The sequence below is a fragment of the Biomphalaria glabrata genome, chromosome 8 (assembly GCF_947242115.1).
Source record: "Biomphalaria glabrata chromosome 8, xgBioGlab47.1, whole genome shotgun sequence".
Taxonomy (NCBI): Eukaryota; Metazoa; Mollusca; class Gastropoda; family Planorbidae; genus Biomphalaria; species Biomphalaria glabrata.
The window spans coordinates 43,056,299-43,079,973 of NC_074718.1; the positions used below are offsets into that span (position 1 = coordinate 43,056,299).

General features: G+C 35.8%; 1 protein-coding gene across 2 annotated transcripts; it reads right to left on the reverse strand.

Annotated features, from left to right (window-relative positions):
* Positions 1–478: 478 nt before the first annotated feature.
* Positions 479–23,418, reverse strand: LOC106058417 (kelch-like protein 8). Of its 2 annotated transcripts, none has more exons than XM_056038619.1 (11): positions 23,200–23,418; positions 14,335–14,467; positions 12,346–12,642; positions 10,588–10,839; positions 8,837–9,020; positions 7,972–8,115; positions 7,205–7,316; positions 6,210–6,378; positions 3,402–3,561; positions 1,457–1,658; positions 479–725 (listed from the first exon to the last, which is right to left on the reverse strand). In XM_056038619.1, exons 2-11 carry the CDS (start codon positions 14,440–14,442, stop codon positions 608–610), a joined length of 1,746 nt encoding a protein of 581 aa, XP_055894594.1. In that variant the 5' UTR covers positions 14,443–14,467; positions 23,200–23,418; the 3' UTR covers positions 479–607. The 2 variants fall into 2 exon arrangements, with proteins under 2 accessions (XP_055894594.1, XP_055894595.1); XM_056038620.1 differs by lacking the exon at positions 23,200–23,418 and adding an exon at positions 15,783–15,880.
* Between the last annotated feature and the right edge of the window lie 257 nt (positions 23,419–23,675).

Sequence of the window (23,675 nt, forward strand, 5' to 3'; positions counted from 1 at the left end):
TCACAATGTACCAAGACTGTTTGCACGATATCAAACTGTTTTTGAAAGCGTTTTTTTTTTTACAGCATGGACAATACCTTGAAGCCTTTTCTTTAGAAAACGTTATTAACAAATGTACAGAGTTTATAAAATAACCTAATGTTAACTTTCCATTTGCATTCAATGTGCCAAACTTTGAAGGAGAGATCCCCATGTAATGCTGGACTCTTGAAAGTATAAAGAAATCAAAATATTTTTTTTTTCCTCTGGTTGAATAGAACTCTTTAGGTACATGTGTTTTATTCTATAGGTATATATGTTTTTATTCTATAATGTCAAAATTTTAAAGTTTATATCCAAAAATTAGTAAAGAAGTTCAAAACACATTGGTGGTATGTAAACATTTCATGTAAGCTGAACTGTTTTAGACATTTGTTAGGGTAAAAAATTTCAATAATGGGGTCAGAATTAACTTACTGAGCCATGACATTTAAAAAAAAATCAATTTGCAAAGAATTGTGACAACTTGATAAATATAAACATTTGTACACATTTGCTTGAACACTGACTTTTGATATCACTTGGACATTTAAACAAAGTTTTGATTCAAAACGTTCTTTTCCTTTTTTTACAAATGTCCTGTAACATTGGCAGATGTGACCTGTCTTAGCAGTTTAGGAGAACAATCACAGTAGGCCACTCCAGCCCCTGCTCTGTACTGCTCTATGCCTTGAGCAGGTTCCCACCTGGAGATGAAATGAACACATTGTAACATCAACATTCAAATGTAAATTCAATCTTTAAAAAAAAAATAAAAACACATTTTTTACAACCTTGGACTGTGTTTACAAACCACTGACCTATCAATCTCTAACTATGTTAGTGTTGTGATGCCTTTTCAGTTCCAAACATTTCGGGACAAACTGGCATTTGCGATCTGTGAGTCTATTTCATTATCAATGCCAATATAGGTAAATCTGTCCAGCGCCTTTACATTTGGTCCATTTATTATACGAGTAGGCCTTTTTCTGGAGCTGGCAGAAACAGGGCTTCAGTTATTTGGTTTTTTTTGTATTAAAAGTGAGGCCAAAATTTGTTAAAGTGCTTGAGCAGTTATTGACAATATACTGCAGCTCAGTTTTGGAGAAAGCATTAAAGTCAAAAACATCTATAAAAATCCACAAAAAGATACTGAAAATCTATAATTAAAATAAAAATGATAATATCTTTGATTCCAAAAATTAAGGATGAGTGGAGTGTTTTACATGACTATGCTAACCCATCTGCGTTCTACATAGTTTCCAGCATTTAGCCGCTTTTTAACTCTGGGTTTATTCACCATAACCTGATACAAACATACTGTACATCTATAAAAACATACTGAACTTCTTTAAAAAACAAAGTGTATTTTTCTTAGGTGTCTAATACATCTAAATGTTCAAAGTAATTTAATTCAAACACTAAAACTGGAACTCACTTATTGGTCAGAGGGTCATAAGCTTCCACTGAGTTGAGATAGTTACAGCCATCATGGCCACCAACGGCGTACAGACGTCCACCCAGAGCACTGACACCAACTCCACCCCTGCAGCAGGACATGTTAGCCACTCGTGTCCATGTGTTTGTCTTGACATCATATTTTTCAACACAGTCAAGTGGTGAGTTGTCATCAAATCCACCTGTCAGAAGTTGGAAAGTGTATTTAGATATTACTAAATCAATAATGATAAAGTGAACTAAAATAGATCAGGCATTTCAACACCATTGTGAAGCTTATACTGCTCTATGAGAGCAGAGACCTGGAGAACAATCATCACCACCATGAAAAAAAAAAAAATCGAGGTATTTATCAGCACCTGCCACAGGAAGATTCTTATAGTACATGGCAGACAAGATCACTAATGAGGAACTATTTCAAAGAACAAAGCATCCCACTGAAGTAGATATCCTTCAGAGATACTGTTGATGGATAGTCAACACTCTTCCCAAGCCTGCATCCAACATAACAAGTCAAGCCCTCACCTGGAACCAACAAAGTGTAAGAGGCAAGGCCAGCCTTACAAATTACAGGGTCCAATTTAATGGATGCTTGTGGGGCTCCTCTTCTAATATTTTTACAATAATGACTACTACTATTAATTAATAACTATTACTATTAATTAGATCAGTCTATCAACATTTATTACACAACATGCCTAGAAAGCAACTTAAATGCAATAGGCGCCAGTGGGCCAATTAAAATTATGTAAATCCTATGATGCACTAAATATGTTAACCCTTAAAGTTCTACATCTTTAAAATCCTGTGACAAGAGCAACGACTGATAATGATATGCTAGACTTAAATTGTGGCGCCCCTGACAGATGCAGAGCCCAATTTGGAGCAATCAGCCCTGGTAAGAGGAGTCAACCCAGAAATATATGGTGCCAAGATTTAGATGGATAAGATGTGGGGACAGTTGGAGAGACTCCCCCAGGGCTGATACACCTGAAGGAGGGAGGTAGGTGACCTATGCACAGGCCAGGATAAGATGAGAAACTAAATAAATCTCAAAGTTTATGTTTGCACAGGTTTTGATCAATACATTTTTATTGAATGGATTGCAAAGTCTGTGTGTCCCTTTCACAAGCTGCAAGTAGTCAAACACTACAACCAACTTAAATGACTTTGCATATCCAATATTCTTGCTACTTTAATAGCTGTACTTACAACTGAACAATGGTATCACAAACAAACTGAATGTAGAATTTAGTAGTCAAACACTACAACCAACTTAAATGACTTCCCATATACAAGATGCTTGCTACTTTAATAACTGTACTTACAATTGAACAATGGTATCACAGACTGAATGTAGAATGACTGAACTGAACAATTTAAAACTCCTTAAATAGATTTCACATAAGTTTCTAGAGACATGTAAAAACACCTGATCATATCACAGTCTATTTTTCTAGAGACCTATAGAAACACCACAGGCCTATCGCCTGGTCATATCACAGATTATCTCCATGCTGTGTATTCACAACAGCTCTTTACATATTACATTTTATTAGGATACACTGAGCTCGATCACATGTGTTTGCCAATTATACACGGCTACCTTCACAACCTCAGTTCATTTTTAATCAAATGTTTGTTTTCCTATTATTCGAATAATGACCCAGAGGAATTTTCCATCCTGAGCATTACAGAAGGCCAATAATAATGAACCCAAAACTAGACAACATTTAATTAACTTATAAACATGATGATAAAACATCTGAAGAGACACAAACAATTTTTTTTTTTAAATATTAAAATGCATGTTAAAAGGAAAAAACCCAGCCATAAAAATAAAAGTTTTTTAGAAAACAATACTATGGTTTAAAAAGTATAAATTTTAGTTAAAAGTAGAACCAACAAACGTGTCCAAAGCTTACCAACAACATAAATGTAGCCATCTAACACAGCCACACCAGCACCGGCTCGTCTCTTGCACATAGGGGCTATGGGGCTCCACCTGTTCAGGTAAGGGTCATATCTCTCACAGCTGTCCAAAGAGCTGGTACCATCATTGCCCCCCAGGGCATACAGCTGGCCCTGGAAGAAGTGAAGAGAAGGAACAGAAAAAAAAGAATGCAGTATGACAAAAACACATTTCACAAACTTAGACCAATGTTGCTGGGTTGTTGTTTTTTTCTAGTGTTGAATGAGTGGACCTGGGATGATTGTATTTGATCTGGGTTTTCAGATAAAATATATTTTATGTTGTTTTTTCTGTTGTGTGATTAGAATAGCTTGTTTTGTTTAGAGTGGAGTTATTGTTCATGGGCCAGTATTATGGTAGTTAGAGGATTAAACTATAGATTAATGCAATTTTTATTTTCATTGTTGCAGTAAAGTCTAAAAAAAAACAAAGATCTACTGCTGCAGGGGTAAACGACTGTATAGAAAATACATGTTTTATGCATGTTTTTCGTATTTTCTAAACAGTAAAGTCTAGTAGTGTGTTTTATTGCCGTGATGCTTATAGTTTATTTTTATTTTAATAAATAATTGAATGTGTCGTTACATCTTTGAAAGATCTAGACTCTTAAGTCTTGTGCCAGTCTCTAAGTCTTGTGTCAGGACTTAGTGCCATTTCATAAAAACTTCATTAACAGAAGCTGTAGGTGTAAGTCTTAGAAACTTATTTGAGTGAAGTATAAAGTATGTGACCCTTGACTTCTCATCATCACAAATCCTAGTTTTTAGAAGAAAATTATGTGGGTGAAGGAAAAAAAAAAAAACTTAGCACATAAACAATGCGACACAATCCTTTCTAAAAAAAAAAAAAAGTAAAAAGTACTAGATGTTAAAGACACTGCGGTACATACCATGGCTATTTGTGTATGTGTTTGTTTTGTTTTAAACTCACAATTTTGTTACATAGAGAAATTGTACCTTAATATTTTGGTATTCAGTTAGAACCAGAGATCTACAAAGGGAGGTCACTCAAATTAGATTATTTAGCAAATTAGATAATCACTGTGGCTAATCAATATGTAAAATATGATCTTACAAAATAGTTGACCACAAACATGGAAAGCAGAAACATGAGCGTGGCATTGTGGGATTGAGACAATATATATTTTTAGAATGATAGATGGTAAACATAAATTGTGAAATAAGTTATTGTTTTAAAGAAGTGAATTTTAAGGTGTATTATTGTTCAACTAGCAGAACTGGACTCTGTATTCATATTTCATTATTACATAAATATATGTTCAGGATTTTATGGAGCCAATTATTCGTAAGTTGTAAAATGTCTAAATGTCACTGAGAACTGAAGGCTAGTGGATGTTAGAAAATAATTCAATTCAAAGTATGTCTGCCAGGGTAAAAATCTACAGCCTGCTACAAATTTCCTAAAACGTTTGCAACAGAAGATGGTACATAAGGTCCAAAAAACAGACTCCTGGTGCTCAATAAAGTCAGTAAAATTAATGACATATATCATTTAACTCATTAGCTACTAAGCCCATACCTAAGCAGCATCTCTCTAAATACTAAGCAAAGGGAGGTAACTCCAAAACATCAATAGACTGACTTTACAAAATATATTTTAAAAAACATAAAACAACATCTATCAATAACAAAAAATACTTCTAAAAAAAGAGAAATGGATGACCTTTAGAATGATGTATAACTTGAATAGGTTTTACAAGATTAAAACAATAAAAACAACAGGTAAAGATGAAAATGTGTTCGAGTGCCTGATTTTTTGAAGACTGGTGCCCCCCCCCCCCCCCCATCAGATCTGTAATTTTTGGTAATATTTAAATTTTACCCAAAGACCAGTAATGTTTTTAAGTAGGAATTTCGTAGGCCTATACAATAAACATTATGCTTATATATAAAATCTGTATATGTCTTGAGTATTTACTGACTTTCACTGGGTGCGCGTGAGGCCCTTAGTTGCCTGAACATGGCATCATGCTGATGTGGTTCTGCATGTGTCTCAGATTTCATGACTTCTAGCATAACAAAGTAAAAGTAATCAAACCATTGTCCAAACCAACGTTGTGTACACCCCCAACTAGATCTATTTCATCTAAAGTTTTCATGTGGTAAATAAAAACTGTTCAAAATATCAGTCAAAGATGTTGAAGATTCATTGACGCTAGATCCAGAATAGTCTAGATCTAGGCTAGATGATCGATCTAATATTTACATCACTCTCTCTCTGAATCGGACTAGATCTAAGTCTAAATGTAGCGCTAAATTCTAATGATCAATGTCTTGATCAATATCAAGTTCATTATTAGCTGTATTTAGTGTATTATTTGCGATAACAGGTCTAAAAATTGAAAGGTCATTGAGAAAATGGCCTGTGCAGATAAGAAAAATCGAAAAAAAAATCAACAAACTTCGAAGGCCCATAGAAACTGAAGCGAAAGACGTAAAAACATCCGGTTTTTTTTAACGAAACGATCTATATTTCTACTTTTTAAAAAACCCAGCCAGCTCAAAATAACACCACGCGTCGCGCAGGAAAACGAGAGCTACGCAAGTCACGCTGTATGTGTGCTGTGGCGGGCGCATTTGGGCGCATTAGTACTGAGGGGGGAAGGGCGCATTAGTAGCTAATGAGTTAAACATCAAGTGATTTTAGCTATTACAAATACTTTAATTAGTTTTTGCCTTCAAAACCAGACGCTGTACACAAATGATGTGCAGTATTGTACATCAAGACAAAAGTTTTATACCTTTAAAGTAGCCACGCCGACACCACCACGAGGTGTTTCCATGGGCGCAATAAAACTCCAGTTGTCCCGGCCTGGATCGTATCTTTCAACTGTGTTAAAACATGTTGCATCATCTAACCCACCAACAGCGTAGATCACATCCCCAGAGCACGCCAACGCTATTCCTCTTCTGCAACACACATTTTAAAAATGTAAAAATTTGCGTGAAAGCAATAAAAAATTAATAAGAACAACTACTTTGCAATTTATTTCCAATACATATATATGGGGCAGATGATGTAAGGCCTATTAGTTTCTATGGCCATGGTTTTATGTGGCTAGCACAGCGACCAACCACCTTTACTTCCCCACCATATGTCAGGGTACCTATCAGAGTTGGGTGATCTCAGAGGTATCTTAAAACTCCCAAAGTTTAAAATCCCAGTCTTTGCCCAGATTCATACTCTCAATATCCCTCTGTATTTAAGCCAAGCACTTTAACACTCAGACACCCCATCCCAGATTTCCATTATTTACAAGGCTCTGATGATTGCCATTGAAAGAGCTCAAAGATTGTGAGGCTGATTTCTAACTACCATCAACCAAAGAAGCATTTCAGGATTACAGTAAGAGATGAAGAAATAACAAGTGAATATTAATACAAATATATCATAATTCTTGGAAAGCTGAGCATTTTTTGTTTAATCTTTAAATAAAGACTGGGATTTTTAATTTCTGGATCTTTGGGTGCCTCTGAGTCTACCCAGCTCTAATGGGTACCTGACATTTGTTGGGGAAAAGTAAAGGCGGTTGGTTGTTGTGCTGGCCACACGACACCCTTATTAACCGTAGGCCACAGAACCAGATAACCTTTACATCATCTGCCCTATATATCGCAAGGTCTGTACTTTTCCTTTAAATAAATAAATTTAAAAAAACATTAGTGACACACGCACGACTAAAAACAAGCTGTAATGTTACAAGCATTATGGGGGAAAAATTGTTGCACAGGATACCTCAATGTTTCCATCTGAGATATTGATTTCCAAGTGTTTGATCTGGGGTCAAACATTTCCCCACTGCGTAGATGGTCTGTGCCATCATGGCCGCCAACAGCATACAACACACCTAGTAAAAATAAAATATCTAAGTATTAGGAATGTATTGGTAGAATAATAATGTCTTGTACATGATAAGGCATTAACATTGTGAAGCTGAGACTCTTCATTGTGAACAAATTTCAGGTATTCATCAACACCTGCCTCAGGCAGACTCTAATGGTCAAATGATGACCTGTGGCAAAGAACAAAGCCGCAGCCCATTGAAGTAGATATCCTTCAGAGACGCTGGAAATGGATAAACCATGCCCTTCATAAGCCTGCATCCAACATCACAAGACAAGGAATAGGGGGCCACTCAGAAATGCAAGGCGCTGAGATTTGGTAGCCTAGCAGATGGGCAAGACACCCCAAAGGCAGAGAGGCCTGGAGGAAGCTAGTTGGTGTCAAATGCCGCAGACTGGACCCCAGGCAGAGATGACATGATAGATGAGACATGATAAAATCACAATGAATGGTCTTCTTCATAAAAGCAAACAATTAATAAATGAATTTCATCTTTTGTCTGAATGTACTGAATGAATTTTGTTGCATTAAGATATTGCAAGTCTTTTTTGAGTGTTGTCCCTTTAGATCAAATATACTCACACATTAGTTACATGCAAAATCTCACTTTCATTGCGTGTGAATAGTGTGAAAAAAGTGTCATAAGTTTATGTTTTTACCATTGTAAGAGCAGACACCAACATGCCGGCGCCTGGTCGTCATATCAGCCACAGGAAACCATTTATCTTGTCGTGGATCATAGCATTCAATACTTTTGAAAGGATCCCCAGAAGCTCCTCTTCCTCCAACACAAAATAGCACACCTGTAAATGGGAAATGACTTTTTTGAGGGTCTCACAAAACAAGGAGTATTACAACTCTAGTTGTAATAACAACTCTTTTGTATTACATGTTGGATGTTCCTTCAGAATGGAAGATCGTTACATCCTGGACAAAACCTACACCAGGACAATGGGGGATGGGGGCTGACAGGGTTTCGAACTCGGGTCCATTGAGAAGACAGTTCAAAGCGCATACCACACCATCAGGCAGACATACAGAGCTGAAAATTTGGTTAAAAGGTTCAGCAACATATTTTAGGCAGGGTATATGTGTGTATGTGTATGGATTTTTTGCAGGGTATGTGTGTGTGTGTGTGTGTATGAATTTTTGGCAGGGTATATGTGTTTGTGTATGTGTATGGATTTTTGGCAGGGTATATGTGTGTGTATGTGTATGGATTTTTGGCAGGGTATATGTGTGTGTATGTGTATGGATTTTTTGCAGGGTATATGTGTGTGTATGTGTATGGATTTTTGGCAGGGTGTGTGTGTGAGGGAGGGGGGGGGGGTTAAGTTCAATACATTATTTTAAAGTCATTGTTTCTTAAATAAAGAAAAGATTTTTTTAAAAAGGATATGTCTATAACTTATTAAAATAATTTAGACAGCTAGATTTAATAAAATTTTTAAACTATTAGATTAGCATGTAAATGTCATGAGTCAGCAATTAAACAAAGAAAAGCTATATATACACTGTGCATACCTGCGTAACTTTTTCTGGGGCGAGATCTTTCTGTGATCTGAATCTCTGGAACAATGCTGGCTAATGACATCCTGTAAGATTTAGCCTCATCTACAAAGTCTCTGCATTCAATGTTCTTTCTGATCAGATCATCTTTTTCTACTTTTTCTAATAGAAATGCTGGCTCCATCAGTGGAAATTTGATCTGAATTTTAAACAGAAGTATCATTTAAATAGAGAGAATTATATGTAGTGGTTTGACCTGACTATAGAATAATTACTATGATGTGACACTGTGTGACCTGACTATAGAACAATTATTATGATGTGATACTGTGTGACCTGACTATAGAACAAGTACTATGATGTGACACTGTGTGACCTGACTATAGAACAAGTACTATGATGTGACACTGTGTGACATGACTATAGAACAAGTACTATGATGTGACACTGTGTGACATGACTATAGAACAAGTACTATGATGTGACATGGTGTGACCTGACTATAGAACAAGTACTTAGATGTGACCATCAGTTTAATGAATTGTAATAGCACAGTGGTATTGTTTTCAATGGAACTAAAACTGGTATTTAAGTCCTAAAACAAAGAAATCCTTTTAGAATTCCTTGGGACAAGTTACTGACTGAAGTGACAACTGACTCAATGACTGACTCAACTGACAAGTGATTCTATCAACTACTGATTTATTTAACTCACTTAACCGTCTACCAAAAAAATATCATATAGGCTTAAGCCAAATATAAAACCTCCATTTTTTATCTTATTTAACATTTCTGGCTAATAGCAAAACTTTTTTTTTTAATAAAGGACACTTATAGAGTAAAGTTATTTCATGGCTTTGGCTAGTCAGTCAGCGCTAAGTCCAATCTCTTTTGTGGACCAGTAGAGAAGAGGTATCTGAAAGAAAGTTTTCATACTGCCTCAAGAAGCTCGGCAAATACAAACGAACTCTAGTAAGGATTGAAGCTTCAGCCTCAATTTTTTGATGGTTAAACAAGTAAATTAGACTAAAAGAATTCATTTCAAACATCATTAGTTTATAAACAAGTGGGTTAAAAACAGGCTATCTTTTTAGGTCCACTATTGTCAATACATTCTAAGTCATCTGCAATAACATACTGGGCCAAAGCTTAATTTTCAAGATTATATTTCTTTATTATTTTACTGATGTACATGATAATATAACTATCTTAAAGAGTTTATTCAACTAAAAAAACAACAACATACAATTGATAAATTTTTTTCCCACACTGTAAAGGAATTTGAAAAGATGAACTTAGGGCTAAAACAGTACTTGAAATACTGTACTTAAGTATGATCTTTAATTACAGTCATTTTGGCATGAGCTGTTTTGGTACAAGGCAGTTTGGAGCAAGAAGTTCTGACGATAATTTATAAAACAAAAGAAACTTTTTATAGTTAACATTGTTCTGTCACTGTACTATACTCTTGTATTTATAGTACACCCCCCCCCTCCTCCCTGAAAAATAAAAGTTTTAATAATTTTGGTATTCTATGAAATTGCAAACTATGGATGGTTACTTGGTCATGTGGTTTGTGCTTAAGACATGTCATCTCGATAGTCCTGTGGGCTAGGATGTCAATAATTGAGGGAACATCTGAAAACTGTAAAGCATGCAAACTATAAAAGATAACCTTTTCCTTTGAATTCAAAACTGGGTGCGAATGAAAGACACAGAAAACCCAAATACCTCTAACATACATTCATTTCAAAAAATCTATCTACCTTGGACATAAGGGAAGACAAGTGATGACAACGATGTTCAAGGTCATGTTTGATCCAAGTCAAGACGGCAACAAAAACTTGCTCCTCATTGTCAACATTTAGATCAGGGGAAGACACCAGGGCTGCCAAAATGTCTATCGGCATGGAGAGAAACTCGTCCGTTTGGGAGACAGGGATGAAGTTATCTCGAATGTAGTTGTCAGTAGTTTTGATCAGCTCCACTCTGTTGTGTGCTTCGGCAAAACTGCGAACCTGACGATTTATATGGAGAAAAAACTTTAATGTTTATAAAGGTTGTTTTTTTGTGTGTGTGTGTGCGATATTTATCAACAAAAATGTTTACAAATTTTAAGTTTGTATTTGAGTTGATCTCTTAAGACCCTGTGGCTTATTATCCCAATAATTAGCATATTTATTACAAATTTCAAATGGCCCTTCAAATAGCAAGTCACCTTTATTTATGATGGTGAACAAATTAATGACTGTTGTTGGTAGAGTGGTACAACAGAGTAGAGGCGCTACCAACACAAATACAAAGCAAGAATAAGTAAATGTAATAAACTCTGTTCACTACCCCATTGGCATGTTTGGTTTCAAACAGAGAAATGCAAAAATGTAAACCAATTAACAACTACATTAAAATAAATTCAAAATTCATATTTCATTAAAGGTCTAATTGAATTAAGTCACAACAAGACAAGTAGTTCTTACTAAATGACAACAAACAATGATATAATCTCATCTGTCAATTGACTTTCATCATAGGGGTACTATGACAGTTCGTGTAACTGTCACAGCCTCGTTTGAGACTTGTGACAGGTAGTGACTTGCATTCACTCAGACTATTTTGTGTTCTTTTCGCATGGAAAATCTCGGTCAGAACTGAGACCATGAGGTAGAAAGGCAGTTTTTTACTCGGTCCTCAGAGAGCAAGGACATATGATAGTTAAGTTTGTTTAAAAGGAGAAAATCTAAATTAAGTACCTTTGTGAAATGTATTCATATGTTGGAATTATAATTTGTTCATGAAGCTATTATTCATTCATTTATTGAGTCTTTATGGCTTAGTGAATTTTAATATCTGTTGTGCTACTCAAGTTAGAAGCTCTACATGACATTTGCGTCAGCAGAAAGTAATGCAACACCAAGAGAAGAGAAGACATGTTTAACATATTAGCGTTACAGTAACCAGATCTCTCCACTTTTACCAGTCAGTGGTTGTTCTTATCAAGAGGCTGGTCCATTCTTTTACGCTGTCCAGCCAGATTTTATTTGGACTACCCTTTCTTTGAGCTCTCTCCAAAAGGATGACTTGATAGTGAGTCATGTCTTACAATATAACAGCTCAGCTTTCATCTCTTCACATTATTGAGGAGTTCCGCCTTTTTGCCAGCCAGAGTGTTGACTTGTAAAAGTACAAAATCTTTTGTTTTCTTTTCCTGGAATCTAACATTTTTCTGTAGCATTTACTCTGATAGGGTTGAATTCCTCTTTCAGCCTCAGCGTTCAGTGTCCAAATTTCTCAACCATATAGAAGTACAGAGACCAATAGTGAAAAATACAGTTTTATGATGCAATATGTACAGAATATAGCAGATATAAGACTAGAATAAGACATAGAAACAAAATAGCATTTTCTATGTATAACTGGAATAAATCACTGATGTTACAAGTTACAAATAAGAGTTATCCCTCAAGAGGATAATATAATACACTCTACCGTTATTGAAATGTGTAACAAACAAACCCAAAGCACACCTCGATACAGTTGGAAGGGTGAAGATGTGATTGCATAAACCTGCTACAAGCATTAGCGACTGCCTCAATCTGCAGGATAGAAGCAGCATATAATATCGACTGCACATTGTCTGTGTTGAGTCGGATGTGGGAAGTGTATGCAAACTGGATCAGCTTCTCCATGGCCTCCTCATCAATGTCTTTAATGGTGATGGACTTCTCTGTGGCCTCGGCCATCCGAGAGTTGAACATGGCCCTAAAGTATTGTGAAACGCAGGCCAGGACCAGGCGATGGCAGTGGAAATGCTTGTTTCCAATCTGGAAGTAGAAATACAATAACTTCTCTATAGTGCAGTTCAACCAGATGACAGGGTGTTCAAAAAAAAAGGTGGGTGAGGGTAACAAAAAATGTCTCGTCCATCATTCAGCTTTTCTCTAAGTAATGTATTACACATAATGGAGGTGCAGTGACTGAGCGATAAAGCGCTTGGCTTCCAAACAGGAGGTCTTGGGTTTGAATCCTGGTGAAGACTGGGGTTTTTACTTTTGGGATCTTTGGGTGCCTATGAGTTCACCCAACTTTATTAGGTACCTGACATTAGTTGGGGACATTAGGTGTGGAAAAGTAAAGGCAGTTGGTCATTGTGCTGGCCACATGACACCCTCATTGACAATGGGCCACAGAAACAGATGACCTTTACATCACCTACAACATAGGTCTAGGTCTGAAGGGGAACTTTACTTTATTACACAAAACAATACATTATTATAAGAGTAAACAATTGATATGAGAGCACACAAAATATACGTTCATACCCAAGTTTCTTTTTTAAACATCACATTTGAAGATGACATCACAAAGTCAGAATTTATTCAATGACTGAAATGCTAAGAGGACACAAAAGTTGTGTGTCAGTTTAGTTTTTGTGATCCTTGTCTGAGTATCTCTTTTGTGATGAAAAATGTTAAGATATTTACCCAAAGGTGTTTTTTTTTTAAGATTTAAAATCTTTTTACTTTTAATAATAATAATAATATTTATAGCTTTTATATAGCACTACTTTTATGCTTTTAGCATGCTCAGAGCGCTTTGGTCCAAACTCATTTTTGGACCAGTTTGGGGGGAGGGGATATCTAGGAGATAGATTTTCCGTGCTGCCTTTAGGTGCTTAGTTAACACAACTCTGCCCGAGTCGGGTGTCAAGCTCGAGCCCCCTTCATAGGTAGCCAAGCCAAGTTCAAGCCTACTTAGCCTTTCGACCACAAAATGAAATTCCTTACAATGTTTTTTTCAAATAGGTGCCAAAGTGTAATTTGATTGTTACTAGCAACATTTAAGATATAACATATAAAATATATTTATATAAGTATTTTAAAGTATTTACTACCAGCATTTCGTATATAAATATATGAAAAATTATTATATTTTATATATGTATGTATATATTTTAAATTTAAATTAAGTGTGCCTATATATAATAGCAAGCAAGAAATACATTTTTACTTGGTTATAGTAAGTTATTCCTAATAGCAATTAGCAATAGATGTTCCAAAATATTAATTGATTGAAACTTAAAAGTTATTGTAATGTTCACATAAAATTTTTTCTTGTATAAAAACCCTTCAAGAAAGTTGCTGGGTAGCCAGCCAAGACTAAAGAGACCCTCCTGCCTCAGTGGTTTAGGTACCAGTTACTTGAAAACAGTTCTGCTGGACTTAATAAATGAGTTCAAGGTAAAGGCCATGAGTTGGCCTGGTTGTCAGCATGTCATTGAAATTATTTTATAGGTATAAATATATATATATATATATACATAAAAAAATAAATAAATATATATGTATAGCTGCCTGGAAGAACTGGATGAATACATATACTTTCATTCATTAAATTGAAATAAGAAATAAATTAAAATGAATGCAAGTGAGAATTTAGCCGAGACTTTTTTTTAGATTTTAAAAACTTCAACATCAAAATATGAAAAGTGAAATATTCTCTGTCTTTCAACTTACTGTAATCTCAACATCGCAGAATGTCTGGCTTTGGTAAAATTGGTACAAAAGATCCCAATTGTCTTTAGCAAAGCTTTCTGCTACAAAATCAGAAGCAAGCTCATCCATAGTGAAACCAAAATGGGAGTCAACCCTGTAAAAAAAATAATAATAATAATAATAAACCTTTAGCAAAAAAAATTTTTTTTTACCAACTTTTGTGTTGATAGTGCAATTGAAGCAGGACATTTTGGCACAGCTGTTTTGGCATACATGGCTGTTTTGCTGCAGTCATTTTGGCAAGGAATGTTCCAGCCACATAATACATGTGTGCATTTTATATCTTTAAAAAGAATGATACAGATCTATGTTTTGCATGTGTATTTGTGTTCAAACATATTTTTTAATGTAAAAAAAAAAAACAATGGTTAGTTTTGTCCATTAAAATTTGCTCTATACATACTATAGTATTGTATAATAGAGTGAAAAAAAAAGAATGTTAATTATAAAAAAGTTTTGTGTTTCTGCCCTTTTCTTTTATTATAACACCCTTAACTTCTTTTTAGCATCCTGCAATGGATCAACCCCTTTCCACACACTTTTCTGCTCTTGTGTTATTTGGTTACTTTTACTTTTTATTTCCTTTTGCATCCTTCAATCATAAGGCAAGCAATGTACAGTATAAGACACTTTGGTTAGTTTTACCTTTTTTTTGTACATCCTTAGACACAGCACACCATCAGTTTCAGGCCTAATAGGAAAAAAAAGTGCATGTTCCGAAGGCCGAATGTCCCTCCCCTCTCACTACCTTTAGTTTGGCATTGTGTGTTCTTTTTAAAAAGTAAATAAAAAAATGTTAGTTTGTTTGGCCCCTTTTGAATATTTCTCTAAAAAAAAATAATAGTTTTAATCTTTACTAAAAGAAATAAGAAATATGGAACAATATGAAATAAGGCAAATTATTAATAAGTTGACTAAGAGAAAAAGAAAGAAAATATGCTTTCAAAATACAGAGGTCTTGTTTGTTTGTTTTTTATTTATTCTTTGTATATGGGAAAATACCAAAAGATAAAATACAAAAGTTAAATAGAAACCTAGCAAATTGCTGTGTTCAGGATGCAAATGTCAAAACTGTGTCTTAGCAAGCACCCAAGAGGTAAAAGGAGCCTGTGTACAAAATTTCATGCCAATCCATATAGCAGTTTATGAGATATCTTGATACATAAATCACTCAGTCAGTGAGTGGTATTTGGGTTTATGATATAGATTTAGAGCAAGGCCTCTTAGACAGTTAGTCAGTGAGTGATATTTGGGCTTATGATATAGATTTAGAGCAAGGCCTCTTAGACAGTCAGTCAGTGAGTGATATTTGGGCTTATGATATAGATTTAGAGCTAGGCTGCTTAGACAATTTTGACAACTACAAACTACTTAGTAACTACTTTGACTGTCACTATGTAGATCTAGACCTGGACTATATTTAGATATTCTCGCTGTGTGTTGCTTCCCAAAATTAAAAGACATACATGCCAGTTAGTAAGTGCCTGAATGCCTCAATTGGAACAAACTGAAAAAACACAGTGGAAAATATATTTTCCTTGAGCTAAATGCTTTCGAATTCAGTTCAACAAAACAAGTCATCCAACGATGAACAAACAATAAAATATAAACCACCTGGATTATTACCATAACAACTTCACTGACATATATATAGTATTGCAATGAAAAAAATAATAAAGCACAGAGAAGATACTGACAATAAATATCCATCACAGAATACTGAGCGCTGAACAATCTCAGAACAAATTACCTTTGTTTGTACTTCAACATTTCTTCTAGGACGATTCAGTCTAGCAGTAAACAAATTTGTTTCATTTACACACACACAAAATGTAATTTAATAACAGAATCAGCTCTTCTTTTCCAGTAAAAAGTAAAGTTCCCCTTTCAGACCTTGCAATCTATAGGACATATGATGTAAAGGTCATCTATTAACGTGGCCCACGGTTTATGAGGGTGTCACGTGGCCAGCAGAATGGCCAATCGCCTTTACTTACCCTAACTACTGTCAGAGCTGGGTGGACTCAGAGGCGCCCAAAGATCCTGAAATTAAAAATCCCAGTCTTCACCAGGATTCGAACCTGGGACCTCGGTTTAGTAACCAAGCGTTTACCGCTCTGCCACCATGCCTGCTTCTTTTTCAGTAGTAGCACACTAAGGCGTGGCAAGCCCGCTTTTCCTTAACTTGAGCGATGCGACTAGCTTTCTCTTTTTATTCTGAGTTGCACACTGAAGTGTGACATTATAGATATACTCTAGTATTATTGGCTCCCTGTCACTTCATCCCGTGGACATTTCCTCCCCTGTTATTTTCATCATCTGCTCATTTTATCTAACAAATAGTAGTTGTAAAAATCATGAAATGAGCAATATTTAATATATATTCATTTTCTTTTTTAAATGACAAAAAGTGTAGCACATTAGATAAGATTAAAATTTAAATTAAATGCCATTGAAAACTATAAAAAATTAACATGCATGAATATAGAGGTAATGTAAAAAAGTGTTATCCTGATATGGGTGAAGTCAGCCTTTATTAGAAAAAAAAAAAACTTATTTCAAGGCTAAAAATGATGAGCCCAGTTTCAAGAAAGAGCGCTAGAAAAATTAAAAAAAATGAAACATTGTCGTACTTGCAACACACCATGGCCTTTGATGATAAGTTATCAGCGGCACTGTCATAATTATTGTAATCACACTTCTATCTCTCAAATGATTTTCACTACTTCCACCAAACTTCGGTCATTGATCATTACGTCATGCGCAGGATAATATTATAATATTACATCCCCAACATCCAATAGAAGCGCTATAGCTAAGTACATACCCAGATTTACAATATTATAGACTATTATAAGAGTTCTCATCAAGAATGCAAAGTGGAAGAGGAAACACTATAAACGCATAAGTAACATGTCAAAAAATATCAAAAAGAATTCTACATTTAATAATCATATTTATATATTAGATGAAATGAGGGCTTAAAGTCAAAGCCTTAACAGCACAATTAAACATTGAAAAAAAAAAGAAAAATATTTAATTGGGGATGAAATGACCAGAGAATGAAATCACAGGGGATGAAACCACCGGTCACCAGTATTATCAACATCGTGTTAAATTTACGAGATCTATATGTTATCATTATCATATGGTACTGTCATGATAATGATATCATCATATGAATCTTATTTGGGTACTTTGACCTCCGCCATTCTTGTGAGCCAGAAAAAAATGAGTGAAACTGGTCCTTTCATTTTCTGTTACATCCTTGGTTATCCCAGGAAAAGTGCCTAAAAGGTTTTATTATTTTTTTCCAGCAGTCTTCTAAATAGGGTGTTATTTTATCATGGGAAAAATTTGGATGGGATTGTTTATTTTTTGTGTTTCTTTTTTATGCTCCAAAATAGGGATGTGTTCCAGCAATGACGATTTTTTTTGTTCTGTATTTTTTGAAATATTGGCTAGTCATTTGTAGTATATCCATATAATATATCTACATCAGAATCATCTTATATATATGTGATTTCTTGTGATTATTAAATATTTTTTTTGAATGGCAGTCTAAGCACATGAAAGCCAAAATGAAAACCAAAATCGAAAATAGCCATTTTGTTATCAACCATATATATATATATATAATATTATATATATATATAATATTATATATATATATAATATAAAGATAAATAATAATAATAATAATCTTTCTATTCGTGACGAAATTTGTTTTATAGTTGTGCATTACAATGAAGAGCAAACATTTGTACAATAGCACTTGGGGGAGCTACCACCTTCTACCAAGCGCGTCCCCAGGTGGCGGATAGGGGAAAGACCCTTAGATATAAGGGTTAGCTGTGAATAGCAAATAAACAGCCGCGGACCAACTGGTTTGCAGTCATGGAGGATGAGGTGAAGTATTCCAGTGGTTAGAATATTTACTAAAAACATCTCAGAAATCCAGGGAAATGATTGCAAAAAGCGAGTATAGGGCGCTCTAACTCTAAACCCGGGTAGATGAAACCCGTTAGCTAGGGATAGCAGTTCATCTAGGAGAGAAAACTCCGAAAATAAACACCTGCTGCCTTGCAGATGATCTTGGATGATCAAAGGCTATGGGAGCACACCCAGAAAGAAAAGCAGGCTGAAGTCGGAGTCAATGGGCCTCCTGGCGCATAACACATTGACACGCAACCTCATCTATGTTGGAGTTCAGTAACGATTCTAATAGATGTGGCGTCCTGCCGGTGGAATCCCGCCGCGCAGGTAGGGGGCCGGGCTCTCCGCCTTGAAGGAGCCCACACAAGCGAGCTGGTGGTTCTTCTATCTCTGCCTGTGGAGCCAGGAGCAGGGACAAGAAAGTAAATACTACTGGCCAACACTCCAAGACCAAAAGTCTAAAAATCTTACAATGGAACGCAGAGGGCATCCAAAAGAAAAAAGAAGCTCTAAAAATATTTCTGCATGAGAAAGAAATTGATGTAGCTTGCATCCAAGAAACTCATTTGAACAGTAATCTTCGTTTCTCCATTAGAGGCTACACCTGCATCAGACAAGATAGAGAAATCAGACCCAAAGGAGGAATCCTCACCCTCATTAAAAATGACATCCCTACCACAGACATAACTATGCCCAACTCCTCAGAATCAGAAATAATGGGAACTAAGCTAACTCTCCCAGATGGAAATATTAATCTATTTAACTGCTACTTCCCACCAGACAAGGAAATAGAGATTGACCACATACAAATACCTGACCAAGAAGACTGTCTAATCTTAGGAGATATGAATAGTCACTCTCAGAGCTGGGGATACCCAGACCTAAATGCCAGGGGAGAAGAAATTGAAGAATGGCAAGCAGAGAACAGACTTATCTTGCTAAATAAACCTGAGGACAAACCAACCTTTTTTTCAAGAGCCTGGCTAACATCAACCACTCCAGATCTAGCCTTTGCAACAGACAACTTATCCAAAAAGTGCACTAGAGAAGTTGCAGACCAGCTAGCCACCAGTGACCACAGACCCATATTGATCAGTATCGATATCTCCTTCAAAATATCAGAAAACTCCACCATCCCCAGATGGAACTACAAAAAAGCCAACTGGCACCTATTCTCAAAGCTCACAGACCTATATACAACTTCAATAAACTGCAAATCAAATCAGGTTAATAAGTCATTCTCAGCTTTCTCCAAAGCAATACTCCTAGCAGCTAAGGAATCAATTCCTAGAGGAGCAAGAAAAGATTATATCCCCAACTGGTCTGATCACCTTCAACAACTCCACAATGCCACTATTGAAGCCAGAAACACAGTAGAAAATAACCCTTGTATAGAAAATAACATAAATCTAAAAGCAGCTAACGCAGTTTTCAGGAAAAATTACCTTTCCGCCATGAGGAAAAGTTGGCATGAAAAAACAGAACAACTAAACGTAGATAGAGATGGCCACAAACTCTGGCGTATAGCCAAATGTCTCAACCAGGAAGAAAACAGAACAACTCCTATAGTAATAGAAAAGGACAACAAACCCCTGAAAGGCCAAGAAGCAGCAAATGAATTCATTAAGTTTTTCCAAAGCGTAGGACAAATACAAATTAATGAAAGTAGAAATAAAGATGTAAACTCAGAAATCCAAGATAAATTTAAAGAAAACAATCCAGCTTACTCCTTGGGAATGACCACTAATCTTAAAATGAAGGAACTAGATGAATCCCTAAAAGTCCTCAAACCAAAACAAGCCCCGGGCCCAGACAAAATATCAAATGACATGCTTCTTCACTTGGGTCCTCAAGCCAAAAGAAAACTGCTACAATTATTCAATGCTAGCTGGAAATCTGGCAGAATTCCAAACATCTGGAAAAAAGCCATTATGATACATATACTAAAGCACGGCAAGCCAAGAAATAAACTGGATAGCTACCGTCCCATCAGCCTCACTAGCTGTACTTGCAAACTGATGGAAAGAGTGATAAATAGAAGGCTGACATGGATCCTTGAGTCAAATAACCTACTCACTGAAGCCCAGGCTGGCTTTAGAAAAGGCAGATCAACAGAAGATCAAATTGCCTTCATCACACAAGAAATAGAAGACGGCTTTCAAGAAAAGAAACCAACAACAATTGTGTGGGTTGACTTAGAAAAAGCATTTGACAAAGTCTGGGAACAAGGTCTCTTGCTCAAGCTAATCCAGCATCACATATCCCACAGAATGTACAACTGGATAAAGGAATACCTAAATAATAGAAAAGCCTTAGTTTGCATGCAAGGACAAAGAAGCCACACAGTGGATATAAAAAATGGTGTCCCCCAAGGAGGAGTCCTATCCCCAACACTTTTCCTAATATTCATAAACGATCTAAATCAAAACCTACCCAAAAAAGTTAAGAGCAGCATGTATGCAGATGACCTTGCCTTAATTAGCACAGAAGAATATGTAGGAACATCGAAATTTCGATTACAAGATGCTCTTGATAAACTCAATAATTGGTCCAAAGACTTGGGCATGTCCATTAACACAAAAAAGACAACATATACCATATTCTCACTGTCAACAAAACAACAAACAATAAAATTAACATTAGATAAGGAAGCTTTAGAAAAAAATGACAGCCCTACTTATCTTGGAGTCACCTATGACCCGAGACTAACCTGGAAAAAACAAATAGATAAAACACAGAGTAAAGGCATCCAGAGACTATCCCTCTTGAAAAAATTAGCTGGCACAGATTGGGGAGCTAATCACAACATCCTGAAAAAGACCTATACCAGTTATGTAAGACCTGTACTAGAACATGGTGCCACAGCATGGGGCTCAGCAGCCCAAACCAACCTAAGAAAAATAGACAAGGTTCAAAATATTGGTCTAAGGATAATGACAGGAGCAATCAAAACAACACCCATAAGAGCTATGGAGGAAACCACTGCCCTCATATCTCTGGATGAAAGAAGAGAAATAAAAATCCTTTCCCAATTCACTAAATTGGAAACCTTGGAGAGGCACCCACTCAGAACAAAAATCCACAAAACTGGCACAAAAAACCGTCTCAAAAGGACCAATTTCATACAGGAATCTCTAAACCTAAAAAAGAAACACCAACTTGAAAAAATTACTCTGAAATCCTCGATACACTATAATGAATCTCCACCCTGGGACGAAAGCCCTCTTCCTATTATAAGGGACCATATTGAAAACATAAAAAGAAAATCTGATTACAGACCAACAGAGCTCAAGGAAATAGTGAACTGTTTTCTACATACCAATTACCCTAGCAATCAGTGGATCAGAGTTTACACGGATGGCTCATCCCATAAAGCCACCACAAATGGAGGAGCTGGAATACTTATCGAATGGCCAGATGGAGGAAAACTAGAAAAATCCTTTGCAACTGGAGAGCTCTCTGACAGTCACAGAGCAGAAAGGGAAGCATTAGCACTAGCTGCTACCATGCTAGCAAATCATCCAAGTTCCCCTCACAGTCAGATTGTCTTTCTAACAGACGCGAAAACAACCCTCCAAAGCCTGCAAAACTCTGATTCCCCTTATATTAAAAACCTCAGAACAGCACTCACAAAGCTCAACCACAACAGAAAAAAAACTGTTATTCAATGGATACCAGCTCACATACAAATAGCAGGAAATGAGAAGGCTGACACACTCGCCAAGAGTGGGAGAACAAACTCACAAGTAAACTCTGCACTCTATCCAGAAGAAATGAAGAAATTAATTGTAGATAAAATAAATGAGAAATGGACGAGCTCCCATCCAAATCACAAGAAAGATGATGCTTACTATAAGCTATCCCGACAAGACCAACGTCTAATCTTTCGACTCAGAACCGGACACAACAGAATGCGACAACACATGTTCCGGAAGCTCAAAATTGGAACCAGTGAAATCTGCCCATGTGGAGTATCACCAGAAAATGCCGACCACATCCTCCAAAACTGCTCTCTCTACCAAGAGGCCCATATAAGACATTGGCCCCAAATCACCCCAATAGAAAGAAAACTATATGGAGAGCTCCCTGATTTGGAAACCACTGCGCAGTTCATCTCATGTATTGGTCTAGTCATATGAACACTCCAACATAACAATGAGAACGATGAAGAAGAAGAAGTAGTACAATAGGCTGAATAGCACACAAGATAAAGAGTCTAGATATAATATTGACTATTGTAACAATATTGTTGAACTTGAACGATTAATTGTCAAACGAACAAAAGAGTTTTTATGTCTATTTTGTTTTGAGATTGGTGTATTATATTAATATTACTTAGATCTAGATCTAAATCATGTTTTTGCAAAATGTTAAAATCATGAACCTAGATCTAAGCCTAGATTTATCATCTATGGCGACTATGGCTATGGTATTTTCCCTCTTTTGAACAAGTTTTAAAAGCGCTGCCGCCACAATTGTTACGTTTGAATTTTTATAGCTCCGTAAGTTAATGGTTAGTCCTAGGAAAAAACTGGAAACATCTATAATAAACTCGTCATCCATTTGTCAATAAAAATCATTAACTGAAATATTATTATATATTGTTTCATTACGCTATGCAAAGTTACACTACTTACACAGTACACTCCATAATGGTTAGTCCTAGGCCTAGGCAAAAACTGGAAACATCTATTATTCTATAATTTAAACTCGTCATTCATTTTTCAATAACAATTGATAGATCTATATTGTTTCATTACACTCATACTCATAGTTAATAGTACAGAACACTTTCAATTGCTTCCTTAGAGTTAGACGCCTTAGTCTTAGACTTAGAGAATCTATTATTTTATAGTAATAATAGTATTATTTTTAATTTTATCTACGAACCTGGCTACATGTACATCGACATCAATCCCAATCTCAGTATGAATTTAGTGTAGATCTAGACAGTATTTGCTTAATTCAAATAAAATCTATCTAGATCTAGTGGTCTAGATGTAGATCTAGATCTAGAGGAGCAGATCTAGATCTAGACTCTAGTGAAGTAGAGTGGGTGACACTGTCTGACGGGTCTCTACTCTAGATCTACTTTCAAAAAAAGGAACTGTATAAATTGTGGTCTGAACTAGATGTAGTTATCTACCCTCCTTCTAACCTATATAATTAAATCTGGATTTACTGAACTATATAATTATTTTATGACAAAACTTCCTCGTTATTCAAGCAAAGTCGTGAGTTCACGAACCAGGGATACTCTGAATGAGTCCAGGGATACTCTATCTAAATAAGTTAAGGGATAGTCTACTCTAAATGAGTTCACGGATCACCACAGGGATGCTCTAATCAGTTCACTGATCAGGGAT